The 23,648-nt window shown below is 46.0% G+C and overlaps 1 protein-coding gene across 1 annotated transcript in view; it reads right to left on the bottom strand.

Annotated features, from left to right (window-relative positions):
• Positions 1-23,648, bottom strand: part of LOC141119514 (histamine H2 receptor-like) — a 226,095-nt gene that overhangs the window by 25,675 nt on the left and 176,772 nt on the right. The window contains exon 3 of the mRNA XM_073610993.1: positions 15,330-15,506. Within this exon, the coding sequence (XP_073467094.1) occupies positions 15,330-15,506 (177 nt within the window). The remainder of the gene's footprint in view (positions 1-15,329; positions 15,507-23,648) is intronic.

The following is a 23,648-nucleotide window of genomic DNA, read 5'->3' as shown; positions in this document are numbered from 1 at the left end:
GCCACCAGCAGCCTGCCACCAGATACAGTGTGCCACTTGCCACCAGCAGCCTGCCACCAGATACACTGTGCCACTTGCCAACCACAGCCTGCCACCAGATACAGTGTGCCACTTGCCTCCAGCAGCCTGCCACCAGATACAGTGTGCCACTTGCCAACCACAGCCTACCACCAGATACAGTGTGTCACTTACCACCAGCAGCCTTCCACCAGATAGTGTGCCACTTGCCACCAGCAGCCTGCCACCAGATACAGTGTGCCACTTGCCACCAGCAGCCTGCCACGAGATACAGTGTGCCACTTGCCACCAGCAGCCTGCCACCAGATACAGTGTGCCACTTGCCAACCACAGCCTACCACCAGATACAGTGTGTCACTTACCACCAGCAGCCTTCCACCAGATAGTGTGCCACTTGCCACCAGCAGCCTGCCACCAGATACAGTGTGCCACTTGCCACTAGCAGCCTGCCACCAGATACAGTGTGCCACTGACAGCCTGTCACCAGATACAGCGTGTCACTTGCCACCAGCAGCCTGACCCCAGATACAGTCTGCCACTTGCCACCAGATAGTGTGCCACTTGCCACCAGCAGCCTGCCACCAGATACAGTGTGCCACTTGCCAACCACAGCCTACCACCAGATACAGTGTGTCACTTACCACCAGCAGCCTTCCACCAGATAGTGTGCCACTTGCCACCAGCAGCCTGCCACCAGATACAGTATGCCACTTGCCACCAGCAGCCTGCCACCAGATACAGTGTGCCACTTGCCAACCACAGCCTACCACCAGATACAGTGTGCCACTTGCCACCAGATAGTGTGCCACTTGAAACCAGCAGCCTGCCACCAGATACAGTGTGTCACTTGCCAACCACAGCCTACCACCAGATACAGTGTGTCACTTACCACCAGCAGCCTTCCACCAGATAGTGTGCCACTTGCCACCAGCAGCCTGCCACCAGATACAGTGTGCCACTTGCCACCAGCAGCCTGCCACAAGATACAGTGTGCCACTTGCCACCAGATAGTGTGCCACTTGCCACCAGCAGCCTGCCACCAGATACAGTGTGCCACTTGCCAACCACAGCCTACCACCAGATACAGTGTGTCACTTACCACCAGCAGCCTTCCACCAGATAGTGTGCCACTTGCCACCAGCAGCCTGCCACCAGATACAGTGTGCCACTTGCCACCAGCAGCCTGCCACGAGATACAGTGTGTCACTTGCCACCAGCAGCCTGCCACCAGATACAGTGTGCCACTTGCCAACCACAGCCTACCACCAGATACAGTGTGTCACTTACCACCAGCAGCCTTCCACCAGATAGTGTGCCACTTGCCACCAGCAGCCTGCCACCAGATACAGTGTGCCACTTGCCACTAGCAGCCTGCCACCAGATACAGTGTGCCACTTGCCACTGACAGCCTGTCACCAGATACAGTGTGTCACTTGCCACCAGCAGCCTGACCCCAGATACAGTCTGCCACTTGCCACCAGATAGTGTGCCACTTGCCACCAGCAGCCTGCCACCAGATACAGTGTGCCACTTGCCAACCACAGCCTACCACCAGATACAGTGTGTCACTTACCACCAGCAGCCTTCCACCAGATAGTGTGCCACTTGCCACCAGCAGCCTGCCACCAGATACAGTATGCCACTTGCCACCAGCAGCCTGCCACCAGATACAGTGTGCCACTTGCCAACCACAGCCTACCACCAGATACAGTGTGCCACTTGCCACCAGATAGTGTGCCACTTGAAACCAGCAGCCTGCCACCAGATACAGTGTGCCACTTGCCAACCACAGCCTACCACCAGATACAGTGTATCACTTACCACCAGCAGCCTTCCACCAGATAGTGTGCCACTTGCCACCAGCAGCCTGCCACCAGATACAGTGTGCCACTTGCCACCAGCAGCCTGCCACAAGATACAGTGTGCCACTTGCCACCAGATAGTGTGCCACTTGCCACCAGCAGCCTGCCACCAGATACAGTGTGCCACTTGCCAACCACAGCCTACCACCAGATACAGTGTGTCACTTACCACCAGCAGCCTTCTACCAGATAGTGTGCCACTTTCCACCAGCAGCCTGCCACCAGATACAGTGTGCCACTTGCCACTAGCAGCCTGCCACCAGATACAGTGTGCCACTTGCCACTGACAGCCTGTCACCAGATACAGCGTGTCACTTGCCACCAGCAGCCTGACCCCAGATACAGTCTGCCACTTGCCACCAGATAGTGTGCCACTTGCCACCAGCAGCCTGCCACCAGATACAGTGTGCCACTTGCCAACCATAGCCTACCACCAGATACTGTGTGTCACTTACCACCAGCAGCCTTCCACCAGATAGTGTGCCACTTGCCACCAGCAGCCTGCCACCAGATACAGTATGCCACTTGCCACCAGCAGCCTGCCACCAGATACAGTGTGCCACTTGCCAACCACAGCCTACCACCAGATACAGTGTGTCACTTACTACCAGCAGCCTTCCATCAGATAGTGTGCCACTTGCCACCAGCAGCCTGCCACCAGATACAGTGTGCCACTTGCCACTAGCAGCCTGCCACCAGATACAGTGTGCCACTTGCCACTAGCAGCCTGCCACTCCCTCCAGGACTCTTCCAGGATGGGTAGAAGGGACAGGGCCTGCATAGTCAAACAAATCCCTGGAGCCCCCACCCCTCCTCATCTGGGATGGTATGGTTGTGTGTAAAATGAATGCCAGGAGTATTGATCAGACCAAGTTCTATAGAGGGGGGTGTGTACAAGCCTTTGGGCTCACACTGGTGTGCTGCAGTTTGGGCGCACTGCTTGTGTATCTGCAGTTTAGAAATCAATAGGACTGTGGGTAAAACGCAGGAAAACTGCGGATACACCAGCAATGGGCCAAAACACAGCAAAGCAGTGTGAACCCACCTAAAAGCACAAGGAGCCGAGTCTACATATTGACTGCAGTTATAACAGCCATTGCTGAAGATAAAGGTAAAAGAGGGGGAGAGAAGGGAGATAAGAGTCCAGTCACTGAGCTCACACTTGGATGGTCAGAAAGTTATCACTCACATATGTGTTCACCTTCTATCTGCCGGCTGCAGTTGCTCTGTTTCCCAGCCCACACGGCTCCTTCACTGCACACGGAGAGAGGGGAGGGGGAAGGCAGAGCCATTTGTGTAGGGGGGGAACTGTGCACTGTGACACTGTAATAACCACAGTGAGCCAACACAGATGCAGCCAGACACCCCTACATTTACACACAGCTTCTCCTGTCCCAGAGAAGTTTATGGACATGAGAAATCAGGCTTATACTGCTGGCTGGGAGGGCCGATTTTAAGGCAGGGGCCTGGAGCTGCAGCTCCATCAGCCCCTATGTTAATCCGGCCCTGGCTGTGCACTCTACAAATTAGGCCTTTATGGAAGAGTGGCAGGAAGAAAGCCATTGTTGAAAGAAAGCCATAGGAAGTACCGTTTCCAGTTTGCAAGAAGCCATGTGATGGACACAGCAAACATGATGAAGAATTGAACTTTTTGGCCTAAAAGCAGCACTATGTGATGTATGACGTGACTATGCACATCACCCTGAACACACCATACCCACCGTGAAACATGGTTGTGGCAGCATTATGTTGTGGGGATGTTTTTCTTCAGCAGGGACAGTAAAGCTGGTCAGAGTTGATGGGAAGATGGATGGGCAATCCTAGGAGAAAATTTGTTAGAATCTGCAAAAGAATTGAGGCTGGGGCAGAGGTTCACCTTCCAGCAGGACAACGACCCTAAACATACAGCCAGAGCTACAATGGAATGGTTTAGATCAAATATTCATGTGTTAGAATGGCCCAGTCAAATCTAAATCCAATGAGAATCTGTGGGAAGACTTGAAAATTGCTGTTCACAGACGCTCTCCATTCAATCTGACAGAGCTTGAGCTATTTTGCAAAGAAGAATGGGCAAAAATGTCACTCTCTAGATGCAAAGCTGGTAGAGACATAGCCAAAAAGATTTGCAGCTGTAATTGCAGTGAAAGGAGGTTCTACAAAGTATTGACTCCGGGGGGCTGAATACAAATGCACGTCACACTTTTCACATATTTATTTGTAAAACAATTTGAAAACCATTTATCATTTTCCTTACACTTTACAATTATGTGCCACTTTGTGTTGTCACATTACTACATTAAGAACTAATCTCTTGAGTGCAACTCAAGATAATTCAGAAATTGGGGACTTCTACATCCTCCCCAAGATCCACAAGCCAGGAAATCTAGGCAGACCCATCATAACAGATATAAACGTACTTACTGAACAAATCTCAGGCCTTGTAGAAAAATTGTTAAAACCATTAGTCATAAATACTGTTCGTTTCCTGCAAGATACAAATGATTTTCTGAACAAGATAAAAAATATACAACAATTACTGTCAAATACACTTCTAGTCACTATGAATGTAGAATCTCTGTACAGTAACATCCCTCACGAGGATGGAATTGCTGCATGTTACAGACTTTTATCATCCTCATCAAACCGCAAATACAGCGCTGACGATGTTACACAGCTCATTCAATTCAACACACAATTACTTTGCTTTCAGTAATGGCATACACTATATTACCAAAAGTATTGGTATGCCTGCCTTTACATGCATGAACTTTAATGGCATCCCAACCCAGTTGGTCCGCCCTTTGCAGCTATAACAGCTTCAACTCTTCTGGGAATCTGGGAAGGCTGTCCACAAGGTTTAGGAGAGCATCCATGGGAATGTTTGACCATTCTTCTAGAAGTGCATTTGTGCATGCCAGTCAAGTTTCCCCACCCCAAACTCTAATCCATGCCTTTATGGACCTTGCTTTGTGCACTGGTGCGCAGTCATGTTGGAACAGGAAGGGGCCATCTTCAAACCATTCTCACAAAGTTGGCAGCATAAAATGTCCAAAATGTTTTGGTATGCTGACGCCTTAAAAGTTCCCTTCACTGGAACTAAGGGGCCCTGAAAAACAACCCCACACCATAATCCCCCCTCCACCAAATGATTTGGACCAGAGCACAAAGCAAAGTCCACAAAGACATGGATGAGTGAGTTTGAGGTGGAGGAACTTGACTGGCCTGCACAACAGTGGCGGCTGTTGCTCAATATTTTTTTGGGGGCGGGGGGGAGGCAGACAAACCTGCCCCCCTCACTCGCACTACCGCGACCATTCACCTCCCCCCCTGCCCCCCCCACTCGCACTACCGTGATCACTCACCTCCCCCCCTGCCCCTGCCCCCCCCACTCGCACTACCGTGACAACTCACCTCTCCCCTGCCATGGGAGACAGACAGAAAAAAAATTAAAAAATTGATCAGTGGCCTTACCTTAGGCTGCTCCTCGCTCCCGCTTGCTGCAGCCTGTCGTAGGAATTACCGGGTCGTTGCTTCTCCTCCCAGCCGAACAAGAAGTGGGTCCTAAGACTCCCAGCCAATCGGGTCTCAGGACCCGCTTCCTGATTGGCCGGGAGGAGAAGCAGGAAGACATTAGCTAATTCTAATTCACATAACTGGGTGGGCTCAGGGCGCAGTGCTCTGCACCCCGGGCCCACCCTTTTTTGAAGCCAGTTAGAGCCTCTGGCTCTAATCACATGCTTCAAAAAAAACTCCATCGAAATCCATGCGCCGGGCACCCTCATGTAGATTAGGGACCGGACGCATGGATTAGAGGGACGGCGCCCCTGTGCCCCTAATGGAGTGGCTGCCACTGCTGCACAGAGTCCTGACCTCAACCTGACAGAACATCTTTGGGATGAATTAGAGCGGAGACTGCGAGCCAGGCCTTCTCCTCCAACATCAGTGCCTGACCTCACAAATGCGCTTCTGTAAGAATGGTCAAACATTCCCATAGACACACTCCTAAACCTTGTGGACAGCCTTCCCAGAAGAGTTGAAGCCGAAAAGGGTGGGCCAACTCAATATTGAACCCTACAGACTAATAGGGCGTACACACGGTCGGACAACAAAATCCTAGGATTTTTTCCGACGGATGTTGGCTCAAACTTGTTTTGTCTGCACACGGTCGCACAAAGTTGTCGGAATTTCCGATCGACAACCACGCGGTCACGTACACCACGTACGATGAGACTAGAAAAGGCCGGTTCAGAACCAAGCGCGGCACCCTTTGGGCTCCTTTTGCTAATCTCGTGTTAGTAAAAGTTTGGTGAGAGACGATTCGCGCTTTTTCAGACTCGTGGCTTTCAGATCGTTTTCTGCCGTTCAGTTTGTGCTTGTGGGTTTGTATCTGCTCTTCAGTGTGTGCAGTCAGTTCGTATCGGAGTTTTCTGTGCGATCTTGCCCGCTCGTTGCTGTTTTTCAGGTCGCTCTTCACAGGCCTTGCTGTTCTTCAGTGCGTTCTGTTACTTCGTTCTGAGCAGCCGACCGTTTTCTAGCCATGTTTCGTATGCGTACTCCTCGTAGAGTTCGTGCTGTGCGGGGGCTTGGTGTTGGGGTCCTGACCTTGACACAAGTCCAGTCCATGAACAGGGTGGGGAGGAGTTCATGGACCAAGAATTGGTTGCTTCAGCGTGACCAGTTCTGTCATATGCCTTTGCTCCGTGAGATCCGTGAGAATAATCCTGATGATTTCAGGAACTTTCTCCGGATGACGGACCCCGTGTTTCACCGTTTGTTGGCTTCGCTGACCCCCTATATCAGCAGGCAGGATACCTGCATGAGGCAAGCCATCACTCCGGAGCAGAGGTTGGTCGTTACCCTGCGGTATTTGGCCACAGGGAGAAGTCTGCAGGACTTGAAGTTCTCGACAGGCATCTCCCCCCAGGCTCTTCTTTGTGGACATTTACTGCTTGTGTTTGTTTTAGCTGACCCTGACAGAAATGTGTGGAGTGCAGAAAATGTCGTGATTGTGTAACCTTATACAAAGCACTGTTGGCTGTTATTTACTAAATGCAAAGACACTTTTCACTACAAGTGCACTTGCAACTGCACTGAAACAGCACTTGTAGTGCAAAGAGGATTTGCCCTTAGGAAATAACACCCATTTTCTCATAAAACAACAATTACATCACCCCAAAAGTGTTGTAGCGTTGAGACAATAATCCACACATTCTTGATGAACAATCTTTTTAATACCTGCACAATCACATGTGCATTTACCAAAGGTTTTTCTGACAAACCAACATATTTGTTGTATAACAATTTTTGTGGTGTCATTATCCAAAATCAAAATGTGCATTTTATAGAAAACAGGCCTGTGTAAAACCCACAAGAAAGACACAAATCTTGATCTTACAAAGTTCACATTTGGTAGAACTGGAAGGCAATATCAGACATGAGTATTTAGGAACTGTGTTTGATATTGCCTTCAGATGGGGGGAAATCACCCCTGGAAAAGCCAAATTTGGAAGATGCACACAAATTTCACAATGTCAACATGTGCTATCTGCCATCACGGGGGATCAAGGGACGTGTTTTGGGGGAGAAAGCCCTTCCTCACCGCTACTTTAATATTGAGGAAGGGGTTGCACCCCCAAAACGCGTCCATTGATCTCCCGTGATGGCAGATAGCACATGTTGACACACTGTGTGCATCCTCCAAATTTGGCTTTGGGAAAAATCACAAAAACATTTAGCACATTGTAGCACACAAAAGAAGAAAGTGATTTGGAGGGGCTTTAAACTCGCCCCAAAACATCAATGATGTTTTTATATTTTGGAATAACATCATTGATGTTTTGCTTGATGTTTTCCAATTGTAAATTACACCCCATGATCTCCCCGATCACGATCTGGGCACTTTCGGATGTGAAAGGATCTTCATCCACAACCTCACGATCACCTAAAAAGAGAGGAACCCCAAAATAAATTAGGTTTGCAAAAAAATGCCGCCATCCATCTCTTACGTGAGCCTGTGGTTGCAGACACTCTCCTGTTGTGGTGACTAGTTCCACCACGTCTTCTTCCTCCTGCTCATCTTGTGTTGTTGGGATTTCCCCTTCTTCCAGGGGGGGGGGGGGGCTCTGGTCTCCTGGGATGAGGGGTGTCCTCCGAGTCTTTTCTCCCCTATGTAAAACAAAAATGGTATAATTAGCACACAGATATTTGATGGCAGAACTATAAAGATGAAACATTGCTTGGAAGTGGGGTACAATTATCTATTTTAGCCGAGTTCCAAGATGTAGCTTTTTTAGTGTCCTTTGTCAAGCTGCAATACTTTACCTGTTTGGTACAAGCTTCACAGATGGAGACCCCCCTATAGTATACACTGGAGCACCTGTGTGCCCCCCCCCTAATAAAAATGGTGTTCTGGGGTCCCACACTAGTGCTCCAGTGTCCAGATGTGAAAACAGCTGCTCAGTGTCCTCTCCTTACACACAATCTAGTTTGCATTTCATTCTAGTAACAAACCCATCTACACAACCCAATTCTTTGAAGACAAGTATAGGGCGTCAAAATGGTGGCCAAATGCATATGGCCTAAACAATGGTATTTTATCGTCCGAAATAAAAATGTGTGATCCGAACGAATAATGTGCCCATGAACATGAAAGTTGCCATTTTAAACTGTACAACAGTTCCTAAAAGCACATAGAGCAGCACGAACGTAATAAACACAAAAAGAATAGGAACACAGCACAACTACTTACTTTTTTGCAGCACTCTCCGGATCTTTCTGTACTGCTCATGTTCTCGTAATTTCAGGTCCGACCACCGCTTCCTGAGCTGATCTTTCGATCGTCGTACCCCGAATTTCCGGTGCAGACTCCTGACCACTTTCGCCATGATCTTGGCCTTTCGGACATTGGGGTTGGGGTAAGGCCCATACTTTCCATCATAGTTGGCCTTCTTCAGGATGTCCACCATCTCCAACATCTCCCCAAAGGACATATTTGAGTCCTTTAATCTCCTTCTGGATCGGGACGTTTCAGGCTCCGGCCTTTCCTCCCCCTCCTCCTCGTTGCTACAATTAGCACGATCCTGCTGTGCTCTTCCCCCACTGCGCCGAACGAAAAGGGGCGGGGAATAGACTAGAAAGAACGTCAGGGGCGGGTGGAGTTATACGCATGTGCAGTGTGTATAAATCGTAACGCGCACGTCTTACGTACGATCTGTGAGCGGAGGAAGGAGCATCGGAGACGCCGATCGTGCTAACGAAGGTAGGATCTAAACTTGGGCCTATACTGCTTCGAAATGGAAGCCTATATTGTAACAAGATTAGGGGAGTTTGGCCTGACATTAGGGTTTGTCTTGTGTTGTGTCTTGCAGAGAAAATGGATGGGTTCAACGACCACAATTTCTTGCCCCTGTTTATTGACAAGTACAGGGAGCTGCCCTGTCTGTGGCAAGTGAGACACCCCATAAACAAAAGAGGCAGGCAGCGCTGGAGAAACTGCTGGAGTTAGTGAAGCCGGTGGTCCCCACAGCAACCATCCCTTATTTAAAAGCAAAAATTGGTGGCCTGAGGAGCACTTATCTTAGGGAGCACAAGAAGGTCACAGATTCCCAGAGGTCTGGAGCTGCAGCAGATGACGTTTATGTCCCCAGGCTGTGGTACTATGAGAGACTGCGATTTCTGTCAGACCACACTGAAGTCAGGGAATCCCTCTCCACTCTTCCTTCCACTCTTCCTTCCATACCAGCTGAGGCTTCCGATGTCCAACCTGGGCCTTCCAGCCAGGAAGAAGTGGAGGAGCCCAGCTGGAGTCAGGTATAGCATTCTTCTACAGATTTCTGGGCAATAAATAAATGATGTTTACTAGATGTTATTATTGATCATTAATTGCTGATTAAAAAAAGTGTTTTACATATCAATAGACAGTAGTGGGCACCCAAAATTGGGACAAGAATGCAAAATGCTGGGCTCAGAAGGATAGTCTGTTATATTTGTTAACATTGAATTTGCAGCAGTCAGGAGGTGAAAATTGTGTGTGATTGATGAATAAAAAACTCAAACTATGTCCCTTTTTCATACACAGGAAGACCTCAGCCAGGAGGAGGCTGTGGAATGTGGCAGTCAGGAGGAGGCGGGGATTAGTGGCAGTCAGGAGGAGGAGGGGATTAGTGTCAGCCAGGAGGAGGCGGGGCTAAGTGTCAGCCAAGAGAAGCCTGGGACAAGTCGCAGCCTGACTGAGTCTCAGGTTCCTCCCCTCCACCTGCCATACAAAAGGGCCAGGAAGGCCACTCCCAGTCCTGTGCAGGATTCAGCATACAGGCTGATCCAGGAGGCTTCGGCGTCCCTCAGAGCCTTCCCCAGTCCTGCAGAGGCCTTTGCCTGCATGGCTGCCACCAAATTGCAGGGCATGCAGGAGGGCCAACGCAGGATCTCTGAGGACCTGATTTATAAAGTCCTACGTAAGGGGGAGAGTGGGGAACTGACACCCAAGACGGATGTCATTGAGATCGACGATCCTCCTCCTCCTCCTGCTGCCACAACTCCACCACCACAGCCAAAGCCTGGAAGGAAGCATGGAAGGAAGACCAAAGAGTGATTGCCCTGGGTTCAGTTTGGTCTGACAGAAGATGCAGTCTCTCGTATGACCACAGCCTGGGGACACAGATGTCATCTGCTGCTTTCCGGATCTCTGGGACTTCTGAACCAGACTGCCCTCCCTTAGATAAGGACTCCTCAGGCCACCAATTTTGCTTTTAAATAATTGATGTGTGCCCTGGGGGTCCAAGGCTTCACCCACTTCTGCAGTTTCTCCAGCGTTGCCTCCCTCTTTGTTTTTTTATAGTTGTGACCCCTTAATAAAATTTTTTTAGGTAAATTCTACTCTCCTGTGTGTGTTTTCATCCAAAAAGGACAGTTTGTTGGTGACGATTCAGGTACATTTCTAACATAAAATGTGAAATTAACAAGAGACAACAACACCAAACAATCTCCTACAGATTAAATAGAACAACATATCAATGGTGTTGTGGGAACTTGTCACAAAAAACACACAAACATTTTCGGGAGTACAAATCAAAATCACCCAAAAAAAAAAAAAAAAAAGAGAAACACAAAAAAAGATTCTACATGAAAGGCAAAAAAAAAAAAAAAAAAGATACAAAAATATGTTGTCAGATGTGAGAAATCAAAATATATTGAGGGAATCCCGATAAATAGTAACGAAAGAAGTTTGTGAGAAGTGTGTGTGAATATGAGCAGCAAAACTACTTAATTCTTGTCACATTATAAAGAAGAAGAGAGTGCGCTGTATTAAACCATTTTGAACATTGCAGCCTGACGAAAGTGCTGTATCCATTGCGAACGCTAAGTTTACCAGAACGAGCTGTCCCGTGTCAGAATTTCTTCTGAGCATGCACTTTGTGCGTCGGAACAGGCCACACACGGTCGGAATTGACGCGATCGGATTTTGTTGTCGGAAAATTTTATCTCCTGCTGTCCAACTTTGTCTGTCGGAAAATCCGATGGAAAATGTCCGATGGCGCCCACACACGGTCGGAATTTCCGTCAACACGCTCCGATCGGACATTGTCCATCGGAAAATCCGACCGTGTGTACGGGGCATAAGAGTGAGATGCCATTAAAGTTCATGTGCATGTAAAGGAAGGCGTCCCAAAACTTTTGGTGATATAGATAGTGTATATCTTCAATGTGTGAAAACTGTTATGGAAAGTAAAATGGCGCTCCAATATGCCGACTTATTTTTGGCTGATCTGGAGGTAAAAATACCTTAACAGCATACAACAAAAGCCATATCGATGCTATCACTGTATGGATGATATTTTCATCATATGGACAGAAGGTGAACAAAATCAAATAAAATTTTACTCATTGATGAACATGTTTCACTCATTGATCACACTAAAAGTGGACTATTCAAACACACATGCCAATCTCCAGTACGGTACACATCAGAGATGACAAGCTACACACCTCAATATACCGGACACCCACTGACAGCACACCAAATGAGCCATCATACACAACCAAGCCAAAAGATACCACCATATTATGTTCAGACCCAGAAGATAGAAATAAACATCTCAGAACACTAGCCGACTCCTTCCATAAGAAAGGGTACAAGGACAAAACCATCAATGCCAGCATAAAAACTGCTCTAAAAAAAAACAAAAGAGAACATCTCCTCCAATACAAAGAGAAAACAAATAATCATGTAACTCTAGTAACGCCATACAATTCAACACTAGAAGGGATAATCAAGGATTTACAACCCATCATAACAGAGGATGGCCAACTGACAAACATAAAAAAACAGAGCGGTGGTTTGCACCAACCAGCTCAAACGGTGGGGCTCCACCACAATGTGTGACCATTGCTCTATTTTTTATGTGCATTTATTTTTGCTGATGTTTGATTGCCTTGATGTAAATTTTTAGTGTGCTGTTTTAATAAACCCTTTTGTTGAAACATATTGCACTACAATGGTATCCTCTTCTTCCCTTATGCTCTGGGATTTATCCTTGAGCTGCCAGATTGGATATCAGCTTTTCCAAAGATACCGTGATTCCTGCATCCATTGAAAAACCGGGTCCACTTTTACAGCTTAAGGTGTGGAAGCCTGATGGGATCATTGTCCAGTGTCTGATACCACTGTCATCTGGAATTTGGTTTGTTTTTACAGCCCAGTCTGTTGGAGCATGGTGAGATTATTATCCAGTGCTTGAAACTACTATCTGGTAAGAAGTAAATCTATGTGGTGATGGGATATTAAAGTCTTTGTGTTTTGAAGAGCACTGAAGTTCCCTTATACTTGGTCAATTCCCTTGAAGAGCACAGAATTTTTCACATATTTGGTTCCCATTTGTATAAGGGTTTGTCAGTTGGACATTTTTCATGCACATCTTTTTATGCACATTTTTTTTTTGTACCTTTTATGAACTGAATCGTAAATTTTTCACTTTATGAGTCATTTCATCCAATTTTTGTATTTATTTTTTATACACTTGTTTTTGTAGGAGTGGACTTTATGCCCTTAAATGTTTGTCATGTGTATTTTTGCACTGTGAATATTCTTATAGATTAGTGCACCTGTTTCTTTTAATTACCGTATTTATCGGTGTATAACACGCACTTTTTTCCCCTTAAAATCAGGTGCTGGTGCGTGTTATATGCCGATCCCCTGCGATCCCCCCTGACTGAGCGGAGCGATCGCCGACCGCGATTTGAAAATGGCGCAGCCGGCGCCGAAATACACAGGGCCGGTCCTCGGCTCTTCTCGGCCACTTTCGGCTTCACTCCAGCGCCGCCCGAACCTAGCCGAGTGTACTCGGCTAGGTTCGGCTAGCTCCGCTCACAGTCACGCCCATCCCGGGCGGGACTACGAGTGGAGCCGAAAGTGGCCGAAAGTGAACGAGAGACGCCGAGAAGAGCCGAGGACCGGCTCTGTGTATTTCGGCGCCGGCGGCGCCATTTTCAAACTGCAGTGACACTGACATGTCACTGCAGTTTAACTGCAGCCTGGGCAAGGCTGCAAAAGGACACAGAAAAGCTTCAGATCGACACTGATAAGGCTGCAAATGACACCAAGGATGCTGACTGCAAGGCTGCAAATGACACCAAGGCTGCAAATGACACCAAGGCTGCTGACTGCAAGGCTGCAAATGACACTGGATAAGCATGCAGATGGACACTGTGCAAGGCTGCATTGATGGGCATTTAAATGGAAGTTTTTTTCTTAAAACATTTTTTTCCTTATAATTCCCTCCTAAACTTGGGGTGCGTGTTATACGCCGGCGCGTGTTATACGCCGATAAATACGGTATATATGCTTATGGTATAGGTTTGGACCTTTTTTTTGCAGCTTTTCTTTATCTATATATTTTCATTTATTTACTGTATTTATGTCTCCATTTTTAATAGTCACACTTCCCTTCACCAGGAGAGTAGGATAAGCGCAGGATTTTAACCCTTTTTTGATAACAGAGGATGAAATTCTGAACGAAATATTTCAACAACCCCCAATGTTGGCTTTCAGATAACTACCCAACCTCAGACATAAACTAATGAGAAGGAAACTTCATTCTGGTTATAAATCCACAAATAAAGGAACCAAACACTGCACCTTAAAAAAAAAAAAAAAAAAGACCCTGCAAACGATGCGGCCTGGAAAATAAGGTTCTTTTTTTTAGGAAACTTTTAGGAGGGAAGAGCACAATGAGTATCTCAGTAGTGAGATGCTTCTCCTCCGGACTGGATGCAGGGATATGTGAATGAAAGCTGCAGAGCCTGATGAGCGGTGTCACTTTCCTAGCTCTGCAGGGTTTGTGAAATAACAGCGATGACAAAGCAGATATACACATTTTCTGGCAGTTCAGCTAAATAATATACAGTTTTGTATTTGTCTGGTCTGTTGGCATTCCACTTTGAACTTTAACCGCATGCCGACCAGCCACCGCAGTAATACTGCGGCAACATGGCTCAGCTGCGCGAATCGCCGTAATGGTACGTCGGTACCACTGACAGCCACTAGGGGGCGCGGGTGCCCCGCCACTCGCCCCCTGAGCCGATGCGAGTGCTCGGCGGTCTTGATCACCGCTGGGCTCCCGCGATCACTCGGGGCACACGGAAAACCCGGAACTGTGTGTGTAAACACACAGTTTCAGGTTCTCTGAGGGGAGAACTGACAGATCCTCTGTTCATACAAAGTATGAACAGAGGATCTGTTAATTTCCCTGCAAAGTCCACATCCCCCTTCAGTTAGAACACAAACTAGGACACACATTAACCCCTTCATTGCCCCCTAATGTTAACCCCTACACTGCCAGTGACATTTTTATAGTAATCAATGCATTTTTAATCGCACTGATCGCTGTATTAATGGCAGTGGTCCCAAAAATGTGTCAAAATTGTCCGAAGTGTCCGCCATAATGTCGCAGTCAGGATAGAAATCGCTGATCGCCGCCATTACTAGTAAAAAAAAAAAATATTAATAAAAATGCCATAAAACTATCCCCTATTTTGTAGACGCTATAACTTTTGTGCAAACCAATCAATATACGCTTATTGCGATTTTTTTTTTACCAAAAATATGTAGAAGAATACGGATCGGCCTAAACTGAGGAAAAAAAATGTTTTTTTATATATTTTTTGGGGATATTTATTATAGCAAAAAGTAAAAAATGATTTGTTTTTTTTTTTTCAAAATTTTCGCAATTTTTTTGTTTATAGCCCAAAAAATAAAAACCGCAGAGGTGATCAAATACAACCAAAAGAAAGCTCTATTTGTGAGGAAAAAAGGACATCTATTTTGTTTGGGAGCCACGTCGCACGACCGCGCAATTGTCAGTTAAAGCGACGCAGTGCCGAATCGCAAAAAGTGCTCTGGCCTTTGGCCAGCCAAATGGTCCGGGGCTGAAGTGGTTAAAAGAAAGCACTAACCTGCGACGTGACATCCTCTTGGAATAATGGTAGGGAGTGACCACCGAACAGTATCTGTCCAGACTGATGAAGCAAAGGGTGACGATCGACGCTGTACAGAACATGACGTCAAATGAGATCCAGACTTTACAGAACTGCTTTCCAAATAGCCACATCCCGGTCACCTCATAGATTATACTGCAAGAGAAAACATCAGACACAGCATGTTACAGACTGGTACACCTACATGATGGGCAATTGAGTTGATTTTTTGTTTTTACCTTCGCACAGTTGCAGAGGTTGCTGGATTGTATCGTTAGTTCACTGATTGCTTTTACTAGATTGAAAAAGCTGACTTACATAAATGACAGACACTATGGGGGTTATTTACTAAAGGCAAAGATAAAAACAGCGTTTTAGCTTGCACATGATTGGAAGATAAAATCAGCAGAGCTTCCACTCATTTCAGATCTACCCCTTAGATTTAATGCGACTGCACCTCCAAGTGCACTTTCAGTGCAAAGTAGATTTGCCTTTCATAAATAACCCCCTCACTCTTCAGACAAGCATAAAATCGAAGCTAATGCCGCGTACACACGGTCGGACTTTTCGTCTACAAAAGTCCAACGGACGCTGACGGACTAAAGCTGGCTGGTAATCCGATCGTGTGTGGGCTTCTCCGGACTTTCAACGGACTTTTTTAGCCTCAAATCCGACGGACTTTAGATTAGAAACATGCTTCAAATCTTTACGTCGTAACTACGACGGACCCCGAAATCCGCTCATCTGTGTGCTAGTCCGACGGACAAAAACCCATGCTAGGGCAGCTATTGGCTACTGGCTATGAACTTCCTTATTTTAGTCCGGTGTACGTCATCACGTACGAATCCGTCAGACTTTTGTGTGGTCGTGTGTAGGCAAGTCCGTTCGTTAGAAAGTCTGCTGCAAGTCCGCCGAAAGTCCGCCGGAAGTCTGTCGGACAGGCTGTCGGACTTTTGTAGACGAAAAGTCCGACCGTGTGTACGCGGCATAAGATATTCTCTCCTCAGTCACTGACTGAGCACTGTTCCTCCTTTTCCACATGAAAAGACCTACAGTGATTGAAAAAAGTATTTGATCCCCTGCTGATTTTGTATGTTTACCCACTGACAAAGAAATGATCAGTCTATAATTTTAATGGTAGGTTTATTTTAACAGTAAGAGACAGAATAACAATGAAAATATCCAGAAGAACCCATTTCAAAAAAGTTATCAATTTATTTGCATTTTAATGAGTAAAATAAGTATTTGATCCCCCATCACTCAGTAAGGTTTCTGGCTCCCAGGTGTCTTCTATACAGGTAACGAGCTGAGATTAGGAGCACTCCCTTAAAGGGAGTGCTCCTAATCTCAGCTTTTTACCTGTATAAAAGACACCTGTCCACAAAAGCAATCAGATTTCAGTCTCTCAGGGACAAGATTCTAGACCTACACAAGGCTGGAATGGGCTACAAGACCATCGCCAAGCAGCTTGGTGAGAGGGTGACAGCAGTTGGTGTGATTATTCGCAAATGGAAGTGTAGCACCCTCTAGTTAGGTAGGTGCTAGAGTGAGGATTTTTGTTGGCAGAGTAGGTACATTTAGGCAGGCCTAGCTGGTTGCTAGGCCTGTTTGTTTTCATTCTGGACTGGGAGTGGATCAGGGTAGCAGCTGGTGACTCACAGGCCGTATCACTTGACTGTCACCTCCCTCTTCCTTCTAGAAAGTGCTAGGAGAGGAGGGGAAGAGAGGTGGGGCTGCCTGGGGTATCTTAAGGAGCCTTGACCAATCTCCAACTTGGATTGGCAGGGGGCGGGCCTCCTTAAATTACTTGGGTGAGCACAGCTGGGGGGAGTTGTCGGGTGGAAGAGCTGGCGTGAGAGAGTGTGGAGGCTGTCGGGGACCATGGGAAGCTCGCCAGTCTGGGGGATGGGGGGGGGGTGCATCCAGGAGGAGAGACAAGATCCTGGAAAGAGAGGCACATGAGAGAGCAAGTAGAGGACAGCTGGAGAACACACTTCTAAGAGTCTCCAAGAGGAATACTGGTCACAGCCAGGATCGCTGGTGAGTGAGCACAGTCGGGAGGACGGGTGAAGCATGCCTGAGAGAACTGGGAGATTGCAGTTTGAGATGGGTGCAGAACCAGAGGAGAGGAGACTGTGGAAAGGGCAGTGGAGAGAGGTCATTGCAGCCAGGCTGGCTGGCAGAACCTGAAGAGAGCTATCTGGGAGTGGTAGCTGAATAGAGTATAGCTAGCACCTGAACTATTTCTACACCACAGGGGCCCGAGGTCCCTGCCAGCAAAAGGAAATTCACTGAGGTCTGGCTGAAGCAGTGTCAGGCCTACCCATGCGGTGCTAGCTAGTCTGGAGGAGTAACAGTCTGCAGCAAGGGAAGTGCTGGTGGAGTAACAGTTTGCAGCAAATGACATCCTGGAGGAGGAACGTGTGCAGCAAGTGTTTATGCTGGAGAGAAGTTTGGGAAGTATATACTAGAGTAGGGTGCCCACGTGTCCCGGATTGCCCGGGATTGTCCCTTAATCCAAATTTGTGTCCCGTGTCCCGGGCACCTTCATTCCGGGACAATACAGTGTCCCGGAATGAAATAAGGAGACACAGCCAGCTGTCAGCCACCCTGAGATAACATTGCCAAAGTGCCGAACTGGTTGCTAGGGCCGCCCCGCCTCGCATCTAGCAACCAGTGAAGTCGGCTGAGCGAGGCCACCTTACCCAGAGTTGCCCTGCGCAGCGCTCCGGGTCCACCCACCTCCTCTCCTTCTCCGCCTCTGGCCGCACCACAGCAGCAGAGAGAGCAGCCAGACTCAGAGTCCAGGGCAGAGAGTGTTACAGTCTCCTCCTCCTCCTGACTCCAGTCCAGCGGCAATCTGCAGTGCTGGCAGTGGCACTGCTGGTAAGCCAGGATCCATGGCAGCCTGTGCCCAGTGCCAGTCCCGGGGGCCGACTCCCTTCTGCCTGCAGCACATTGCCACTGTTTGCCAGCAGCCCGACTTTTCTCCTGAGCCTCCTCAAACCCACGAGGGCCGCGACCGTCACCCGAGCCACATGACTGAGTCCCTGAGGGGGGCCCCCCAGCCAAACTTCCAGGTTTGTACTACTCTACACTACACTATTACACATCTACACTATTCTATGAGAACATGCATGCTTGCAATGCAATCATGTATTGCTTTTAACAATGTTTAACAAGGTTTAAAAAAATCGTTGTGTTGTGTGTATATATAAGAGTCCTTTCACACTGGGGCACTGGCAGTAAAACGGCGCTGTTTTTAGCGCCGCTTTACCGTCGTTTTAGTGACGCTATTCGGCCGCCAGCGGGGCGGTTTTAACCCCCGCTAGCGGCCAAAAAAAGGGTTAAAACGACCCGCAAAGCGCCGCAGAGCACCGCTTTGCCAGCGGTTCCGCATCGGTGGCCATTCAGATCAATGGACAGGAGCGGTTTTGGAGCGGTGTATACACCGCTCCTTCACCGCTCCAAAGATGCAGCTTGCAGGAGTTTTTTTAACGTCCTGCAAGTGTACCGCTCCAGTGTTAAAGCACTCGGGCTTTCACACTGGAGAGACAGGAGCAGCTCTTTACAGGCGCTGTAGCGTCTGTAAAGCATTTTTATTTATTTATTTTTTACTAGTAATGGCGGCGATCTGCGTTTTTTATCGGGCCTGCGACATTATGGCGAACACATCGAACAATTTTGACACATTTTTGGGACCATTGTCATTTCCAAAAATTGGCAAAAAAAGTATCAAAACCCATCTTTTTTGGGTGGGCGCGGGGGCGGCGGGGGGGATGTCCCTGAATGGCAGTTTGGAAATGTGGTCACCCTATACTAGAGTGTATATAGGAGTCCCAAGCAAGTTTGCACTGAAAATTCTTGGGCATCCCATAATTCCCAAAGTCCCATCCAAGTTTAAATCCCCTCAAATAAAAAAACAGAAACAAAGCTATGGACTGGTCTATGTCTCTGAGTGACTGAGAGATGGATGTCTCGCTGGGCAGGGTGACAGGTGAACCACTACATTCAGCGACCCCAATGGGGGCATGGCTGCAGAAGAAACACAAAATAGCTCTCAATCTCCCTCGGTCTGGGGCTCCATGCAAGATCTCACCTCATGGAGTTATAATGCTAGGAGAATGATGGGGAATCAGCCCAGAACTACACGGGAGAATCTTGTCAATGATCTCAAGACAGCTTTGACCATATCCACCAAGAGAACAATTGATAACACACTACGCTGTGAAGGACTGAAATCCTGCAGTGCCCACAAGGTCCCCCTGCTCAAGAAAGCACATGTACAGGCCCGTCTGAAGTTTGCTAATGAACATCTGAATGATTCAAAGGAGAACTGGGTGAAAGAGTTGTGGTCAGATGAGACCAAAATCAAGCTCGTTGGCATCAACCCAACTCGTCATGTTTGGAGGAATGCTGCCTATGACCCCAAGAACACCATGCCCACCATCAAACATAGGGGTGGAAACATTATGCTTTGGGGGTGTTTTTCTGTTAAGGTGACTTCATCACATCAAAGAGACGATAGACGGGTCATGTACCGCCAAATCTTGTGTGAGAACCTCCTTCCCTCAGCCAGGGCATTGAAAATGGGTCGTGGATGGGTATTCCAGCATGCCAATGACACAAAACACACGGCCAAGGCAACAAAGGAGTGGCTCAGGAAGAAGCACATTAATGTCCTGGAGTGCCCTAGCCAGTCTCCATAGAAAACACGTGGAGGGAGCTGAGGGTTCGGGTTACCAAACATCAGCCTCGAAACTTTAATGACTTGGAGAGGATCTGCAAAGAGGAGTGGGACAAAATCCCTCCTGAGATGTGTGCAAACCTGGTGGCCAACTACAATAAAATGTCTGACCTCTGTGATTGCCAACAAGGGTTTTGCCACCAAGTACTAAGTCATGTTTTGCAAAGCGGTCAAATACTTATTTCACTCATTAAAATGCAAATCAATTTATAGCTTTTTTGAAATGCGTTTTTATGGATTGTTTTGTTGTTATCCTGTCTCTCACTGTTGAAATAAACCTACCATTAATATTATAGACTGATCATTTCTTTGTCAGTGGGCAAACATACAAAATCAACAGGGGATCAAAAACTTTTTTTCCCTCAAGCCATTTTAAAGGCACATACAAGGAAGACTTTTTATAGTCAAACCTGTAGGGAAAAGTTAAACTTTTGACTTTACTAACACTTTATGTAAAATCAAATCGTAAGAGCTCTGTATAAATCTTGGTTTCAAGTTTTAATTATAATCATGTTACATGTAAGAGGACAGACGGTGGAACCAGTATGATAGAGAATATATTCATGCATGCAGCAGCATAGCACAGCATGATAAATACAGTCCTGGCTCTGTGCAGAGTTTCCAATATTATTAAATTGCATAATTAAGTGGATTCCCCCTACTGTGGGGCTTCACATGAAAGCAAGAAGAGTTTAGAACAAGATGCCATCCAGTCAATATCAAAGTTCTGTCAGATATAATAATGAGGAACATAGAAAAGACAAGAAGATGTATCAATGTCTGTAAATCCTTACAGTTTGTTTTCTGGAAGAAGTGTGTGAATACATCATTCATTAATGCTTAGAAGACGAACTCTGCTTTCATAGAGTTTCTGACTTTAAGACAAGAGAGATTTTCCTGCCACATGGGAGTCGGCTTTATAAAATCCAAGCTTCAAGAACCACGGCTTTCAGAACTTGCCTGATCCTGGTGTATTTAACAAAATTCTAGTAAAGTGAAACAGCTTAATTTCCTTGTTTGTCTTGCTTGACCGTAAGATTTATTGTGAAGTTGTACAGTCATGAACAAACATCAAAGAAGAAACATTGACACACTTCAGGATTCTGGATTACTTGGGCAACTTGACAACTACTCATAATGCTAGTAATAGAATTATCTAGACATGTAGAGAGAGGATTTACAAAAAAATACGGGAAGAGAGAGGAAAATTCAATAGCACCACATCCCAGAAATTAACTTTAAATGTAAGAGAGGGACATTGAGGCCAATGTATGGTCCTCAGGGACTTTTAACGGTGCTTGAGTCAGGTAATGTATCCAACATATCATAAAATCATATTTTATTAGACAATCTTATAAAAGGAAACAGACATGATCAAAGACAATATACAATATAAAAAAAGGAGAAGGGGGGTGGGGGAAAAAAAAAGGTAACCCTTTGATTTACAAATTAATACCACTTTCTCAACATGTTTCGCTTGCATAAGCTTCTTCAGGAGATATATTTGTGATATTAAGGTCAACTATAAGAAATAGAAAGAATATCCATAAATCATACATATACATATCTGCTTATACCTCATGCAATCATAATATTAGAGTATAGACAATATACAAAATAAATCTAGTAATTCGGTCTGCATCTGTGTAAAAAACATTGTATATATAAAAAAAAAAAAAAAAAAAAAAAAAAAAAAAGAAAAAAAAAGGAAAATTTTTTGCATTATCATCATTCAGCTCAAAGGAGCTTACCTGTATAAAGAAGTCTACAAATCACATGGACATTGTGTAATGGCAAAATACTTCCTCCTTGATTCTCACCTCACTAAGGCGGCATGCAGAGAGAGATAAAAATCTTTGAATATAAGCTCTTCTTTGGAAGAGAGAAAAAAAAAAAAAAAAGGAAGAAAATGAAAAAAAGGTAAGTCTAAGTGGTTTAAATAATTAGCGATGATACTTCTATATGAATATCAAATAAATTCAATCCAGCAATACCTCAATAGAATCAATTCAGGATGAAAAGAAAATTACATCCAAAAGATGGTAGATTGCAAAATTGCTAACCAAAGTAGAAAAATGGTTCTAAAAACGCAGTGGAATAGCAGACGCAGAGGGGGCGGTATACATCCATCCACAGCTGTTGGCTGAGCTGGACCTGGAGGTATTGCTGCAGACTGACCGCAAAAGAACCTAAAAAATGTACATTTGAAGAGATATTGGAATGGTGTCTCTAAGTAACATCGATATTTAAAAGTGCATATTGAATGTAGAAAGCAAAAAAACCTAGACTTACTGATTCGTTGTTGAACTAGAGTGGCCCGTCCGGGAGATATCTCTGCCCCATGTGTCAAACAGGAACTGACAGAGATTGGCGGGGAATGAAGCCCCGCTTTTAAAACCCTCCAGCGTGACGACGTCTGACTCGTCGTCACGCTGCGGACACAAAAGAGACGCTCGCGCATGCGCACACCTCCGCCGCCCGTACATGGAGTCGCATAAATGACGTCAAGTACTGGCAAATAGGTACGCGGCCATCTTTAAAGATCCTAAGTCCTAAATCTGGTAGTACGAAGGCTCGCAAGACTCAAAAGAGAAGAGAGCAGCAATAGAGTTATATTGTAATCGATAAATGCAATTAAGTTGGAAATCACTACACTCATATGGCTACTACGTAACCAAAATTGGGCATTATGTAGAGATGGTCTAAATTTGGAAAGGCCTTCAAACACACTGTCACTGATTAAATGAATTAATCAATAACGTATGCACAGATCAATCTGAGGTATAAAGAAAACCGCCGCGTGAGACGTCTAAAAAAGGGGGCAACCGAGCAATCAAGACATTGATTAGGAAATGAATGATCAGGTACCCGGGGTGCCCGTACATGCCAAATATTATGGAGGGAGAAAACCAAGGAAGAAGCAAGAACTCCTGCCACATTTTAAATCAATAATATTAATATTGATGATTAGGTTAGATAAACCATCAAATAATGTGTATAGTATATAATGCAAAAAAAAAAAAAAAAAAAAAAAAATTATAAAAAAGGTTTGTAACTCAAGGTGTCATTTAGGCCTGGATGTTTTAGAGCATTGAGAGTAACAATCCATTTGGTTTCACGCTGTAGCAGAATTTTGTCATAATTGCCCCCTCTTTCATTTGGGGGAAAGTGTTCCAAAGCATAAAAGTGCATAAGATGGTCATTAAATTGATGATGGAGGCCCATATGTCGGCTTATAGGGGTCTCCATCCTCTTCTTACACACTAGGGAAACATGGTCTCTAATCCTATGGAAAAAGGGGCGTTTGGTTTTACCCACATAGTATGCGTTGCATTCGCATATCATTATGTAGACAACGCCTATGGACTGACATGTAACCAAGAACTTAGGATTGTATAACTGACCATTAGGAAGGGTAATGTTACGGGATGAAAAAATGTATCTGCAAAAGTCACATTTATGGCAGGGTCTAGTGCCTTTGTTTATAATCTGCGTTGTAGATGGTGGGACATAGTGACTGTGAACCAGATGATCTTTGATTGACCGGGATC

This window comes from Aquarana catesbeiana, linkage group LG01 (genome assembly GCF_042186555.1).
Source record: "Aquarana catesbeiana isolate 2022-GZ linkage group LG01, ASM4218655v1, whole genome shotgun sequence".
NCBI lineage: Eukaryota > Metazoa > Chordata > Amphibia > Anura > Ranidae > Aquarana > Aquarana catesbeiana.
This window is presented reverse-complemented; position numbering and strand designations above follow the sequence as displayed.